General features: G+C 54.9%; 1 protein-coding gene across 10 annotated transcripts in view; it reads left to right on the plus strand.

Annotated features, from left to right (window-relative positions):
• Positions 1 to 14,021, plus strand: part of CMKLR1 (chemerin chemokine-like receptor 1) — a 44,116-nt gene that overhangs the window by 24,937 nt on the left and 5,158 nt on the right. For 2 of the 10 annotated variants that reach the window (XM_055405653.2, XM_055405662.2), the window contains exon 2: positions 12,956 to 13,032. The exons of 1 other annotated variant lie outside the window; for it this stretch is intronic. Coding sequence is in view for 1 of the 9 variants with exons in the window: in XM_055405650.2 (XP_055261625.2) it covers positions 4,915 to 4,928; positions 12,918 to 13,032 (129 nt within the window). In the remaining 8 variants the exon portion in view is untranslated. Of the gene's footprint in view, positions 1 to 4,825; positions 4,929 to 8,659; positions 8,818 to 12,917; positions 13,033 to 13,631; positions 13,694 to 14,021 lie in introns of those variants that run through there. 7 more of the 10 variants (XM_055405660.2, XM_088828279.1, XM_088828280.1 and 4 more) reach the window with 7 other exon arrangements.

The following is a 14,021-nucleotide window of genomic DNA, read 5'->3' on the forward strand; positions in this document are numbered from 1 at the left end:
GGCATCTGGTCTGGGTGGAGAAGCCTGGAAATGACCGCAGGCTGGCGCCCAGCCCTCCTCGGCTTCCAGACCCCATCCGGGCTCACTTTCGAGCTCTGTGGGTTTCCTGGAAAACACAGCTCTTCCCTTTGGTTCCGAATCTGGATATTCAGCCTGGCTTTCTCCCCTCCACGGAACAGCGAGGCTGCTGGCTCTCACAGACATGTCACCATCTGATTTCTCTACACAAACATTTGCTGAGCACCTGCTGTGTGCCAGGTACCACGTCCACATCATCATTTCATTTCACAGTAACCTTAGGAAGGAGGTGGTAATATCAGCCCCGTTTTACTGATGGGGTCACTGAAACTCGAAGAGAGGGGACGTCTCCATGGTCACTGAACAAGGAAGGGCCTTTAAACCTGGTCCGTCTGACTCCCAAGTATGGGCTGTTAGCCACTGTGCAGCTGGGAAGGGGTGGGGGGATAGTCTGAGACCGCATCATCACAGTCCGCAGAACCCCAGACTCCAGGTCTTGATGGTGCGGAAGCTTGTAACCTCACCTTGAACTTCTAGTCCAGAGATCTTAGATCAGCAAGGGGGTCCCCAGAGATTGCTTCATCCAGCCCCTTGAATTTTCTGAAAAGGAAAATTTTATTGGGAACCTTACGATAGCTCAGAGAGGTAAAGCAACTTGTCTGAGGTCACACAGCATGGACCCAAGCCATGCTATCTTTTTACTGGCACAAGGCTGGGGACAGACCCTTGGCCCAGTTCAACCACGGCATATTTTAAAGCTGAAAGAGAGCCTTTGACGCCATCAACTCCAACCTCTTTGTTTCATAGTTGGGGAAACCAAAGCCCCAAAGGGTCAGGGATTTATCTAAAGACATTCGCCAAGTAGATCTTCTAAGGTATAATACAGCCCTGGGGTTCTTCTGCTGCTGCTGCTGCTGCTAAGTCACTTCAGTCATGTCTGACCCCATCTGGGTTCAAATGCTACCTCTGCCTCTTGCTAGCCACGTGAGCTTGAGTAAGACTCTTAGCCTCTCTGGCCTCAGCCTCCGCAGCTCTAAGATGGCCATAGTAACCACCTCCATCCCCAGGCTTTGTGTGAGATGATACACATAAGGTGCTTCTCAGTGTCCTGGCACACACAGTAGCACTGTTAGTCGCTCGGTCGTGTCCCACTCTTTATGACCCCACGAACTTTAGCCCGCCAGGCTCCTCCGTCCATGGGATTCTCCAGGCAAGAATACTGGAGTGCATTGCCATGCCCTCCTCCAGGGGATCTTCCTGACCCAGGGATCAAACCCAGGTCGCCTGCATTGCAGGCAGATTCTTTACCATCGGAGTCACAGGGAAGATTCACACTTAGTAGGTACTCAATAAAACATTGATACTCTGGTGACTATTATGAATAATCTTTAACCCTGGCATTTGAGGGTCCAAGACTCTTTACCAGCACTTCCAGCTGGGTCTCTGGGGTGACTTCCAGGGCCTGGTGAGGCTTTTGAAGCAGCAGAGAGGGAGAAAGGGAGGGGGCAGCAAAGAAGGACTGTGGGCACAGATGAGGCCGACTCCCAGCTTCCTTGCCCTTCTCCCCCACAGCAGGTGGGGGCGCTGTTGATGGGGACCGGTTCTTCGCCTGCCTCCTTCCATGTGTCTCAAGGTACTCGGAGAAGTCTTGCTCTGGAGCTGTGTTAGATGCGGGACCAAAGGTGGCCTGTGCTGGCGGCCTGGATCTAGCAGGGACAGGGGCAGGAAGTGTGACAACTCATGGGGAACCCAGGAGCCACTCAGTTTCTGAGCTCCAAGCCCACGCTGTGAGCAGGATACCCGGGGTATTGACATGGCCACCTCCTGGTTCGGGGAGAAGGCGACCACCGCTGGCAGCCTCCTCCGACCACATCCTGGTCGGTTCACATAAACACCCTGTGCCTGCTGCCTTCCAGATACACTGTGTACACAGCTCGGGGATTATTTGCATGAATGGACTCAAGACTTCAGGGGATTAAGTGAATGGGATGCCGGGCCTCCCAGTCCAGGGGGTTACAGACACGGGAGAAAGCTTGTGTACAGGCCACCTCCAGGGGCTGGGGCCGTGTTTACGGGGGAGGGACCCAGGCTCTTTCCCCAACAGCTTTGGATGGAAGCTGAGTGTCCAGGAGACACACTGTGCACGGGACCCATGGTCGGGGCCAGAGTGGCTTTTTGTCCTGGAAGGAGAGACATACATTCACGCACTCTTGCTGGGGGGCCTTGTGTGACTGAAATAGCTGTTCAGTTCAGTTCAGTTCAGTTCAGTCACTCAGTCGTGTCCGACTCTTTGCGACCCCATGAATCACAGCACGCCAGGCCTCCCTGTCCATCACCAACTCCCGGAGTTCACTCAAACTCATGTCCACAGAGTCGATGATGCCATCCAGCCATCTCATTCTCTGTCGTCCCCTTCTCCTCCCACCCCCAATCCTTCCCAGCATCAGAGTCTTTTCCAGTGAGTCAACTCTTCGCATGAGGTGGCCAAAGTATTGGAGTTTCAGCTTCAACATCAGTCCTTCCAATGAACACCCAGGATTGATCTCCTCTAGAATGGACTGGTTGGATCTCCTTGCAGTCCAAGGGACTCTCAAGAGTCTTTTCCAGCACCACAGTTCAAAAGCATCAATTCTTTGGGGATCAGCTTTCTTCACAGTCCAACTCTCACATCCATACATGACCACAGGAAAAACCATTGCCTTGACTAGACGGACCTTGGTTGGCAAAGTAATGTCTCTGCTTTAGGTCTGCAGAAAAAAACAGGGCTTCCCAGGTGGCGCTAGTGGTAAAGAATCCTCTTGCCAATGCAGGAGACCCAAGAGATGCCGGTTGGATCCTTCGGTGGAGAAGACCCCCTGGAGGAAGGAAATGGCAACCCACTTCAGTATTCTTGCCTGGGAAATCTCACGGACAGAGCAGAGAGGCAGACTACCGTCCATGGGGTGGCAAAGAGTTTGACATGACTTAGCAGCTAAACAACGACAAAGAACAAAGTGGAGCCGCCAAGGGCTTTCAAGCCGGGGAGAGGTGTGATGTGGTTTGCATTTTGAAATGACCTCTCCAGCTTTGAGGTAGAAAATGAAATCAGAGTGGAAGCAGCATGCTGGTTCGAGAGTCTCTAGCAGTTGGCCAGATTGGGCAGAAATGATGGGTGGATTTGGGAGCTGTTTAGGAAACAGACATGGGGATGGCTTGAGGGCTGGGGACGTGTTGCAAGTCTGGACTCTGGGTCAGCGTCTCGGAGGGAAACAGATGACCCACTTGAACGGGGTCTTTTTAATGGGGACTTAAAAACAATTATTTGTTTGATGCGTCGGGTCTTAGTTGTATCATACAACATCTTTGTTGTGGCCGTGGACCCTCTGGTTGTGGCCGTGGACCCTCTGGTTGTGGCCCATGGACCCTCTGGTTGTGGCCCATGGACCCTCTGGTTGTAGCACATGGACCCTCTGGTTGTGGCCGTGGACCCTCTGGTTGTGGCCGTGGACCCTCTGGTTGCAGCACATGGACCCTCTGGTTGTGGCCGTGGACCCTCTGGTTGTGGCCCATGGACCCTCTGGTTGTGGCCCATGGACCCTCTGGTTGTAGCACATGGACCCTCTGGTTGTGGCCGTGGACCCTCTGGTTGTGGCCGTGGACCCTCTGGTTGTGGCCGTGGACCCTCTGGTTGCAGCACATGGACCCTCTGGTTGTGGCCGTGGACCCTCTGGTTGTGGCCCATGGACCCTCTGGTTGTGGCCCATGGACCCTCTGGTTGTAGCACATGGACCCTCTGGTTGTGGCCGTGGACCCTCTGGTTGTGGCCGTGGACCCTCTGGTTGTGGCCGTGGACCCTCTGGTTGTGACCCATGGACCCTCTGGTTGTGGCCGTGGACCCTCTGGTTGTGGCCGTGGACCCTCTGGTTGTGGCCGTGGACCCTCTGGTTGTGGCACACGGGCTCAGTAGTTGTGATGAGCGAGCTTAGTCTCTCCTGGCCATGTGGATCTTCATTCCCTGACCAGCGATCAAACCCGTGTCTCCTGTATTACAAGGCAGATTCTTCACTGCTGGAGCACGAGGGCAGTCCCTCACACGGGCTCTTGATGAGCGTTTTGCCGTCCACCCTTTCTAAGTCCTTCCTAGCCTAAACGTTCATCAGAAGCATAAAGGATAGGCAGGACTTCAGGTCTGAGAATACAAGGAGACCCTCCTGCCCTTTAAGCCAGGGGGTCGGGGAGGGACTGGTTCCTGGGGCCCAGGCTGTCTGGTCAGGACTGACTTGTGGGGACCCTGCAGGGAGGTCGCTGGGACCATAGACACCTGGCCTGCCCTCTTCCTGTCCTGTAGTCCCTGCCAGGCCTTCAGGATAAACCCAATTATAGGTCAGAGGGCAAGCATTCTAGGGATGGTGTTTCTACAGCTCAGCCTGGGGGCACAGAGCAGGGGGCAGTGATCAGGGGGACAGAGCATGCTGGGAGAAGGGATGGGTCGTTTTACCAAGGGGGACACTGTGTGGTGGAGCGGACATTTGCGGGGTCTCCCGCTTCTGTGCTCTCACCAGCCATCGAGGTTTCCTGGGGCCTCTGGCCTCTGGGCAAGTGGACTGCCCACGTCCAAGGGCATAAGCTTTTGCCTCGCTCGTTGCTTTTGCCCACCACTGCAGAGTGTGCCCATCCAAACACGGCCCCATCCAAACCCAAAGAAAACGGGGCCACCTATTAGCGGGCCAGCTCCTTCCATCTCGCTACAGTGACTCAGCCAGAGCTCCCGCGTGTGGGCGTGGGACCGGGGAGGAAATTTTCCCCCAACACAGGGCTAATTCTGTCTGGGCGCTGGCAGCCAGTCCTGCGGCTGGAACGGCTGTGCTGCTATGTGGTTTTGCAGTTCTTGCATCTCTCAGACCTGCGGATCCAGGGATGGGAACCCCGAGGTATCTCCAAGAGCCGTCCGTGGGGTCTGGGAGACCCCATCGCTCTGCCCTGGAGGATGAGGCCAGCCAGGGGACTGTGGCAGCAGGCCAGGATAACAGGACTAAAGTCAGCGGGCCTGGCCTGGGTTGTCGGGGGTGGATACTGCCAAGAAGATATATTTGTGATGGGAGAGTCGTGCCTGCAAGGTCCCATTATGGTTCAAACCTGCTCGCTGAGGCTGCGGTCTTGGGCAAGTAGAAAGAGCCAAAGTTTGGGGGGGGGCGGTCAGAGAGTCCTTGGTTCAAACCCTGGGATGATGCATCAAGGCTGTGTGAGCCTGGGAGAGTCACTTCACCTCTCTGAGCGAGACTTCATTTGCAAATCTATGCCTTCATTTGCAAATCTGTGCCGTAAGAGGGGACTGATGAGCAGGGAAGATGCGCAAGGCGCCAGGCAGACTTCTAGGCTCTGGGATACATCACACACAAGACAGGCTGAGGCCCTCTTCTTTGAGGCTTAAGGAGGGTCAGTTCCTCTCTCGGACCTCCGTTTTCCCAGCTACAAAACAGGATGCCTCTGGGGGCCCTCTCAGCTCCTAAGGGCCTTTGGGAGGCTGAAAAGGCTGGAGGAGAGGCCTCCAGGACCGCCCAGCCCAGACTGTAGGGGAGGGCCATGGGGGAGGTGGGAGAGGGGACAGGAGCCCGGCCAAACGCGGAGGGCAGGGTTTCCAGTTTCCCTGCCGGGTTTCCAGTTTCCCCGCCGGGCTCCCACGCCCACGGGCCCTGATCAAGCCCCTGCATTCGGCCTGGGGCCGGGGGGCCGCTGGAGGAAGCTTAGACTGGGCTGGAGAGGCAGCAGCGGGAGGCAGCAGGCTGGGAGAGGGGCAGCCGTCGGTTTAGGGGTTCTAGGCACACAGGTGAGTGATGCTAGCAGGTGAGGGGTGGCTGGGCCACCCGTGGAGGGGGTGGGACCAGTGGAGGGAAGATGAGGGGAGAGGGAGACAGAGGAGGCAGGGAGCCTGCACTGAGCAGCGAGAGCAGGGCGAGGGAGGCCCAGAGGCAGGGGCAGAGTCGGAAAAGCACAGGAGGAGACAGAGGAGCGAGACCAAGATGGGGTGACTGAGAAACCAGCAGGCAGAGACCCAGCCTCGCAGAAAGGGAGCGAGCCCTCTGCAGACGCTGGCAGGGGATGGAGACGAAGCAGAAGGCCACACCTGCTGCCCAGATGCCTCTCAGCCCTGCTGTCCCCCGAGCCCAGGGGACACTGGCCAGCAGGTGGCAGCTGGAGGAGCTGGGGGCATTCCTAAGGGCCAGGGCTCAACTCCTTGCCCCGCCACTGACCGGGTGTGTGACTGCAGGCAAGGCCCCCTTTGCACACTGGTGCCGGCCTCAGGCGTCCCCTCGGTAAATCTGGACAGGTGACAGTGACTGTGCAGGCTTGCTGGTGGGGTGGGGTGGGGGTTCCAGGTGAGAAGAGCCGTGCCCACAGCACCCCAGCCTCCTCTCCAGGGCCAGGGAGCAGCAGATTCCACAGGTCCCTGAAGGATGGATGGATGGATGAGCCCCGCCTTCAAAGGGCTTTTCCTAAACGGCACCTGGGACGTGACCCCTGGATTGTGACGCGCTCCTATTAGGGTCTTTATCTAGAGGCAGAGGGGCTCAGAGGACAACCCTGGGGACCTGGAGTCTCGTCTTGCTCTATGTGCAAAATGCACACCCCGAATCTGTGGGGGTTCTTGAGAGATCCCACCAGGGCAACCACCAGAAGATTCTGGAATGTTCCGAGGAGGTGAGGCAGTGGACAAAGAGAGTGGGGGTTGGAAGGTCAGCAGGCTCGGTGCTTCCTCTGGAGGAATTGGACCTACCTTGCTGAGCAGAGCCAGCTGTGTGACCTTGGGCAGCTCACTTAACCTCTCTGGGCCAGTTTCCTCATCTGTAACAGTGCTTAGAACTATGCCTGGAATTTGGTGAGGACTCTACACGTGTTTGTTTAAGAAAAACGAAGCCAGAAACATCTGCTTGAGGTTTTTGCTCTCTGCGGTGGGAGGAACTAGATACGGCCTAACACCCTGCCCCCTCACCCCACCACAGCCACTTCCCCGGCAAGGGTCTGGCCCGGCCGGTGGGGAGAGCAGGACCATGCATGCAGAATCTGCCTGGTCCGTCCGGTCCCAATTGGGCCTCGGCCACCTCTCAGCCAGCTCGGGCTGGGCTGATGCTATTCCTCTCGTGGGCTGGTCCAGGTTCATTCCTGGCCTGCTGGAGGTGGCTGGCACGGAGGGGCTCTCAAGGCCCCAGGCAGGGCCAAAGCCGCTTGCTGGGCTGCTCGCTGCCCAGTGTGGCTTCATGAGGGATTCAGTGACAAAGGCATGGGCTGCTCACTGCCCCAGGCAGGGATTTGGGGTGTTTTGCTTGTTTGCTTAGTGTTTTCCTGGACCTCAGGAGGGGCGGGAAGCCTGACATAATGACACCCCTCCACCCCACCCTCATGTGGCTTCCGGAAACCCCCGCACTTGTCTAATGATCCTTCGTTTCCTTTACCCCCTGTTCCTTCTTGCTGTGCCTTCCCACGGAGGTACTCTAATCTGTTCAGAGTGTATCTTGTTATTCAGCCCTGTTTTTGTGTGTTACTGTGCAGCTGCTTTTAGATGCGTGCTTTCAGTGTACTATCTGGGTAGGTGGTTTTAAGAGGCAGGGCGTTCCTTTGCTGTGTGTACACTTGCTAATCCGCGGCCTCTAACAGCTGCCTAGCTCTGTGGCTTTCGCACGTCGCCGCTCCCACAGCAGACGGACGTCAGCCGCCTCCAGCTTCCAGCCGTCAGCAGATGCCTGTGTGCGCTGCCCGGACCCCTGGATCCCTGAGTGTTACAGCACACGAGGCTCTTGCTTCCTGACAGCCTGCACCTGTGGCTCTGTCAGCGGACTGCCCTCAGTGGGCAGGCAGCGTCTGGGACGGTGCCCCTCCCAGGACAGGATGGAGGGATATAAATAGCTTCCTGGAATGCGACCTCCATTGTGTCCTGACCCCGCCCTGAACCAAGGCCACCTTCCTCAGGCCTCTGCCTGGCGCTGCCCCCTTGACCGGCCTCCTCCCTTTCCCAGTCTTACTTCTCCAGTCCCTTACTGGGGTTTCCTGGAACACTTCCTTAATAATCACGTTTGCAGGAAGGCTGATGTGAGGTTTGCTCCTGGAGAATCCAAGATAAGGCATGCCTGCCCCCCGCCAATCCCACACACGGGCATCCCAAAGCATGGTTCTTCCTGGGGCTGGGGGCACACAGGGGCTCCCGGGCTCCCGCAGCGTGGCCTGAAGCCTTTGCCCGCCCGAGGTCTCCATCCCAGCTTTCTAGTCTTCTGGGTGGCTCTCATTTGTCCATCCTTGATCGTCAGTTTGTCTAATGCCTCCTGTAAGGTTTCCCTCCTGTACATTATCTGTTTAGATCATTAGCCCATTTTTTCTGCCGGGGTTGCAGTCTTTCTGGATTTGCAGGAAGATGCTCTCTGTACCTTCTAGGTAGCAGTCCCAGTGCAGAGGAAGTGAACTGGAAGACCAGCAAATAGCAAGGTTAAGTTCTAACAGTAAAGGACAACTGTGGAGGTATTCTGGGCTGGAATTGCTTCTCCTCCCCTAAATTCCTAAGTTGCTGTCCTCACCCCCAGTACTTTGGGAGCGTGACTGTATTTGGAGACAGGGCTTAAAATTTTTTATTTTTTAAAAATATATTTTATACTGGAGTATAATTACTTTACAGTGTTGTGTTTCTGCTGTACAGAGAAGTGAATCCGCTGGATGTGTACATACACCCCTCCCTCTGAAGCCTTCCTCCCGCCTCTGGGTCGTCACAGAGCACTGAAGTGAGCTCCCCGTGCTGTGCAGCGGCTTTCCGTGAGCGATTTCACACCCGGAAGTGTATGTCTGTCTGTCTTTCTCTCTCAGGTCATTCCACTCTCTTCTTCCCCCTCTGTGTCCACATGTCCGGTCTCTATAGGAGACAGGGCTTTTAAAGTGGTGATTAGCATAAAGTGACGTCATTGGGGCGGGGGGCGGGGCTTAATCCAACCTGCCTGATGCCCTTCTATGAAGAGGTGATCAGGACGCCAGCACACACAGGGGGAGACTGTGAGGACATCGCATTATCCTGAGGACCCACTTGGTGCCCACCTTCTTCCCTGACCTGGACACAGAGCTGAATCAGACCAGTCCTCACCCTTGGGTAGCTTGCAGTCCAGTCAGGTGTGTCGTTTTGTTGTTCATTGTCTAAGTCGTGTCCAGCTCTTTGCGACCCCATGGACTGCGGCAGGCCAGGCTTCCCCGTCCTTCACTATCCCTTGGAGTTAGTTCAAATTCACATCCATTGAGTCAGTGAGGCCACCCAAGCATCTCATCCTCTATCGCCCCCTTCTCCTCCTGCCTTCAGTCTTTCCCAGCATCAGGGTCTTTTCCAACGAGTTGGCTCATCGCATCAGGTGGCCAAAGTATCGGAGCTTCAGCTTCAGCATCAGTCCTTCCCATGAATATTCAGGGTTGATTTCCTTGAAGATGGACTGGTTGGATCTCCTTGTAGTCCAAGGGACCCTCAAGAGTCTTCTCTAACACCTCAGTTTGAAAGCATCAATTATTCGGTGATCAGCTTTCTTTATGGTCCAACTCTCACATCCACTCTTGACTACTGGAAAAACCATAGCTTTTACTAGAGACAGAGCTTTGTCGGCAAACTGATTTCTCTGCTTTTTAATATGCTGTGTGTAAAAGCCAGTAATAATCATATAAATACCATGGGCCCCGGAATAGGGAGCCGGATGCCCTGGGAGCCAGAACGGAGGGTGTATCAGTGTCATTCTGTTCCGTTCCGTTCCGTCGCTCAGTCGTGTCCGACTCTTTGCGACCCCGTGGACTGTAGCCTACCAGGCTTCTCCGTCCATGGGATTCTCCAGGCAAGAATACTGGAGTGGGTTACCGTTTCCTTCTCCAGAAGGGCTGCGGTAACAGATCGCTGCAGACTGGGTGGCTTAAAACAACCGAAATGCACATTCGCTTGTGCCACCGGAGGCCAGAAGCCTGCATTCTAGCCGCCGCAAGCTGGGCTTCCTCAGAAGGCTCTGGGGAGGGTCCCTTCTCTGTCCCCCAGTTCTGGGGCTCTGGGTGTCCCTTGGTTCCTGGTCACATCCCTCCAGTCTCTGCCACCCTCTTCGCATGGCTCCTCTGTTCCCCTGTCGAATCTCCTTTTGTCATCTCCTCTTACGGGGACACTTGTCTTTGGGGTTAGAGGCCAGCTTCTCCCAAGGTGATCTCATCTTGGGCTCCTTGCGTCAATTATATCGGCAAAGACCCTTTTTCCAAGTAAGGTCACATTCACTGGTTCTGGTGGATGTATCTTTTTTTTTTTTTTTAAGGGAGGATTTAACCCACTACAGGGGTTGGGGGTTGTGGCAGTCTGGAAAAGAATTTCCAGACACAGAGCATCTCATCAGGGAGTGAGTTTATTAAGAACAAAGAGCAGAGATAACGTGGGTGCTGCGTGCACAGCGGGCTGACCTCCTGACAGATCAGGGAGAGCTGACCGTGAGAACAGCGGGCCGGCTCAAGCGAGAGCCGACGCTTTTGGTGGGTTAGTAGCCAATTTTTATAGCCTCAAGACAAAGGAAATTCCTGCTGGAAGGGTGGCATTAGGTGATTGCTCAGGGTGCTATAGGGTGAGTACAGGGGTGGGCATTTTTGCCTAATATGGGGTCAGGCAATCTGCCGGTGATGATCGGGGGGCTTCTGGCAACGGTTACAAAGGGGGCTCAGTCAGTTTCAGAGGTGACCTTGGTTCTGGGCTCCACTTCTGTGGCCTTCGTGCAAGGCCTCATACTGGTGGTCTTGGGGTGGGAGCTCCACAAGGATGGGGTTCACCAAGAGAAACCTTCCTGGAGAGAGGAGCCTGGTTTCAGGGCTGAGTCTGAAGTTGGAGAGGAAATTTAAGAGAGTGATTTTGATTTTTGGCAGGTGCCGTGTAGCAAGTATGTTCGTCAAAAAGGTTTTAGGGGATTCCCTCATGGTCCAGTGGTTAGGACTCTGAGCTCCTAAAACGAAGGGCCCAGGTTTGATCCCTGATTAGGGAACTAAGATCCTGCAAGTTGCGGTGTGGCCAAAAAAAGGTTTTAGTTGCTTCACTTCAGGACACTTTGTCTCTTCATAAAACAGAGCTCTCAGACCTCCCAGGACCTTGACTCCGACTTGGGAGTCCTAGGTCTTTCCCTGTCGTCCTCGCCGAGCCTGGGACAAGCTGGAGGCCCTTAACTCATCCTCCCAGTGGTCCTGAGAAGTCGGTAGGGCAGGGGTTTATATCAGTCCCATTTTGCAGATGCCACAACTGAGGCTCAGAGGCGGGGAGGCAACTTGCTCGGTGACATAGGGAGTCTCCCCCCGCTCCCGCCACCTCCTCCCTGGTCCCAAAAGGGCACAAGCTGGAGATGACAGGAGGAATCTGGGAGTGGAGCCAGGACAGCTTGACTGTTCCCTGGGCTCCTGGGGAGCCGAGGGCAGAAAGAGGGACAGTCTGGCCAGACTCACCTGCTCGCCTGAACTGTGATAGACAACATCAGCTTGGCAAACGATTCCCAGCTGTGCCCTAGACCTCAGATCATCCTGAAAACTGGGAATACAGGTTCCTTGAGGAGCCAAGAAAGGTCAGCAAAAAGGAGGTGTCCTGGAGGGTGGAGCTGGGGTCCCTGGGGCATCATCAAGGGCGCGAACAGACACAGGAAGGAGTGCCCACTTCCTGGAAAGCAAGGCGTTGAAGAGCAGGCTGAGTCAGAGCAACCTGGGTGTAAGGGTGCTTGTGTGCGTGCTCAGTCCCTTCAGTCCTGTCCGACTCTTTGTGACCCCATGGATTGTAGCCCTTCAGGCTGCTCTGTCCATGGGATTCTCCAGGCAAGAATACTGGAGTGGGTTAGGGCTCCTTATGTGCCACTGTGCTCTGCAACAGCCTTACAAGGATAACAGTAGTTTGCAGGTAAGAAAACTGAGGTTCAGAGAGGTGAAGCAACTTGCCCAAGGCCACACCACTGGGAAATCTGACTCCAGAGCCTGACTTCCAAGGATCCCCAGTGAAAAGTCTCTCGGTTCCCCCTCCTCCCCTGAGGAATTCAGGGTCCCAGTCCCACCTCTCTGAGCTCTCCAAGCCTTCACTTTGAAACCTGAGAGCCCAGATGATCATCATGTTCTTGATCCTCCCACGGAGCTGTCCACCCCGTTCCCCTTTCCCTTGCCTTCAAGGCCCCCACAAGCAGCTACCAGTAGGAAATCTCCCCTGGGATGCTCTATCAGCCCTGGACAGTGATGGCACCCACTGCCTCTGTCACGTGCCCTTCAGCGAAGCCCCTGCCCAGTGAGAAATGCCCTGGAGAATCCAGGGTGAGAGAGCAACGTTACTTCCTAAGCTGGTTCCTCCTTCTCCATAAATGAGCTTCTACCACGGATCACATTTCGCTTTCTGATGCGGCCACAAGGAAGCTCAGAGTTGCAGGTCAGAGGCCTCAAGCCCATTGCCTCTGCTGGTCTGCAGTTTCTGCCCTGGTTTGGGTTGGCTCTGATGTCTACATCTAGTTATAGGTTTTGTTGGTTATAGTTCCTTGTGATAAGTCGCTGCACACATCAACCCAAACACTTTACCCAGCGTTTTAAAGGTGCAGTGTTTTTTTTTGTTGTTGTTTTCTGTTCGTGCCTCCCCAACAAATACCAGTAGTGACAATGCTATTACTTCCAAGGCAAAGGTAAGGAAGGGGAAAGTCACACAGTCAGCAGAGCTGCCCAGATGTGCTGGGGTTGGGGATCGGGGGAGGTGGGGGTTGCAATGAAGGGTCTAGCTGTTGATCTGAGTTCATGAGACTCCTTCACTTGCCAGCTGGGTAACCCTGGGCCCATCTCTTAGCATCCTGAGCCTCTGCTTCCTCCTCCATAAAGCAGGAGTAACAACGGTACATTCTGTCTCTGGCACTGGGCCCACCCGGATCTCTTGTTCTTAGATGGAGAGCCAACTGCTTCACCTTGTTCTGCCCTGCAGGCGTTTCCAGCTGTGTTCAGGGGCTGACCGGCCAGGGACTGACACTGGAGAGCTTTGGAGGTCATAACAGCGAACTGGTGAGCGGCTCTTGCGGTCTGAACTCCTCTCTCCAAAGGGCAGCAGAGGGAGACCAGGACGAGGCAGGGGCATTGTTGGCGCAGCTGTCCCCTGGGTTTTGGGAATCTGGTCAGAGTCAGGTTCAGGGCATCGTGCACCTCTCCTTCACTGCATCACTGCGATTTTCCCATGATTTGAGGGCTTTTTTTGATGAGTATTTGTCTCCCACTAGACTGTAAAGGAAAAAGGGAGGGTCCAAGAGAGGCAGCAAAAACACGGTGGCCCAGAAGGTAAGCATCAGCGTCTACCCTGACTCATGGGCTGCCTCTTCCCAGCTTTATGCTCTTGGGCACGTGACTTAAGCTCTCTGTGCCTCAATTTCCTCATCTGTAAAATGGGGTTTGTAACCACTTCATTGAGTTGTTATGAGGATGAAAGGACTTTGCACATGTCAACCCTTTAGAATAGTACCCAGTATATAGTAGATGCCTGCAAGCTGTTTGTCAAATAAAATAACAAAGCCACACACCTGGTCTTGCTCACAGCCAGGGAGGACACTGTTGGTCTCGCTGGTGGTGGTCAACCTCTTAAATCCAGTTATACGTCTTGTTGGTTATAGTTCCCTGTGATGGATAAATCAGTGCACACATCAACCTGAACACTTCACCCAGTGTTTTAAAGGTGCGATGCTTTTTTTTTGTTTGTTTCTTGTTCATGCCTCCCCAACAAACGCCAGCAGCTCTTTAATTTATTGATTTTGGTTGTGCTGGGTCTTCGCCGCTGTGTGGACTTTTCTCTAGTTGCGGCAAGTGGGGGCTACTCTCTGGTTTTGCTGCACAGGCTCCGCGTGGTGGCTTCTCACAGGCTCTAGGGTGTACGGGCTTCCGTAATTAGGGCTTGCAGGCTCAGCAGTGGCAGCTCTCGGGTTCTAGAGCACAGGCTCAATAGTTGTGGTGGATGGGCTTAGTTGCTCCTCCGCACACGGGATCTTCCCCGATCAGGGATCGAA

This window comes from Moschus berezovskii, chromosome 19 (genome assembly GCF_049115385.1).
Source record: "Moschus berezovskii isolate FMDL1 chromosome 19, NW_MosBer_1.0, whole genome shotgun sequence".
Classification (NCBI taxonomy): domain Eukaryota; kingdom Metazoa; phylum Chordata; class Mammalia; order Artiodactyla; family Moschidae; genus Moschus; species Moschus berezovskii.